The sequence below is a fragment of the Geospiza fortis genome, unplaced genomic scaffold (assembly GCF_000277835.1).
Source record: "Geospiza fortis unplaced genomic scaffold, GeoFor_1.0 scaffold244, whole genome shotgun sequence".
Lineage (NCBI taxonomy): Eukaryota > Metazoa > Chordata > Aves > Passeriformes > Thraupidae > Geospiza > Geospiza fortis.
This window is the reverse complement of record NW_005054370.1, coordinates 1,593,216-1,593,944: the sequence shown is the minus strand read 5'-3', so window position 1 is coordinate 1,593,944 and position 729 is coordinate 1,593,216. Positions and strand designations below refer to the sequence as shown.

Sequence of the window (729 nt, the reverse complement as noted above, 5' to 3'; positions counted from 1 at the left end):
GAAAGGCTGGACATGCCCAGATCCCTCCATCTTGCCTCCTGAACTTCCATTCTAGAAAACCCCAAAATCTACTTTTCCACCCCATGATAAATTCACTATCATTCTACTTAACTGTCATGGCCTGCAGATCTTCATCTAAGGTTGGTAACTTGCTCCATGGGTCACAATCAAAACCACAGGCATTCTGGGCTCTGTGCCAGGGTGTCTGAGCCCCCTGGCAGGGCTCTTGGCTGCTCAGGACAGCCAGAGGGATGTCCTGGGTTCCCACAACTCACAGCGCTGTGTTTGTGCCTTGCAGCTCTTCATTGGCTTTGGGTTCCCCTACGAGGGCCCGGCCCCGCTGGAGGCCATCGCCAACGGCTGCGTGTTCCTGCAGGCGCGCTTCAACCCTCCCCACAGCTCCCTCAACCACGAGTTCTTCCGTGGGAAGCCCACGTCCCGAGAGGCAAGTGTGGAAAACACTGTTCACTACTGGAATATTATCAATATAGCTGGATGGGACGTGCCTGAGCTTGTCTGACCCTTGACGCTGAACCAAATCGCGGCAACTGTGGTGATTTCACCCCAGAGACACTTTTGGCTGGCTGGGTGTGTGGTGTTTCACCCCACAGACACTTTGGGCTGGCTGGTGTGTGGTGTTTCACCCCAGAGACACTTTTGGCTGGCTGGGTGTGTGGTGTTTCACCCCACAGACACTTTGGGCTGGCTGGTGTGTGGTGTTTCACCCCA

General features: G+C 55.0%; 1 protein-coding gene across 1 annotated transcript in view; it reads left to right on the top strand.

Moving 5' to 3' along the window:
- Positions 1 to 729, top strand: part of MGAT5B (alpha-1,6-mannosylglycoprotein 6-beta-N-acetylglucosaminyltransferase B) — a 72,442-nt gene that overhangs the window by 57,743 nt on the left and 13,970 nt on the right. Inside the window, exon 14 of the mRNA XM_031059908.1 lies at positions 299 to 445. Coding sequence (XP_030915768.1) covers positions 299 to 445 — 147 coding nt within the window. The remainder of the gene's footprint in view (positions 1 to 298; positions 446 to 729) is intronic.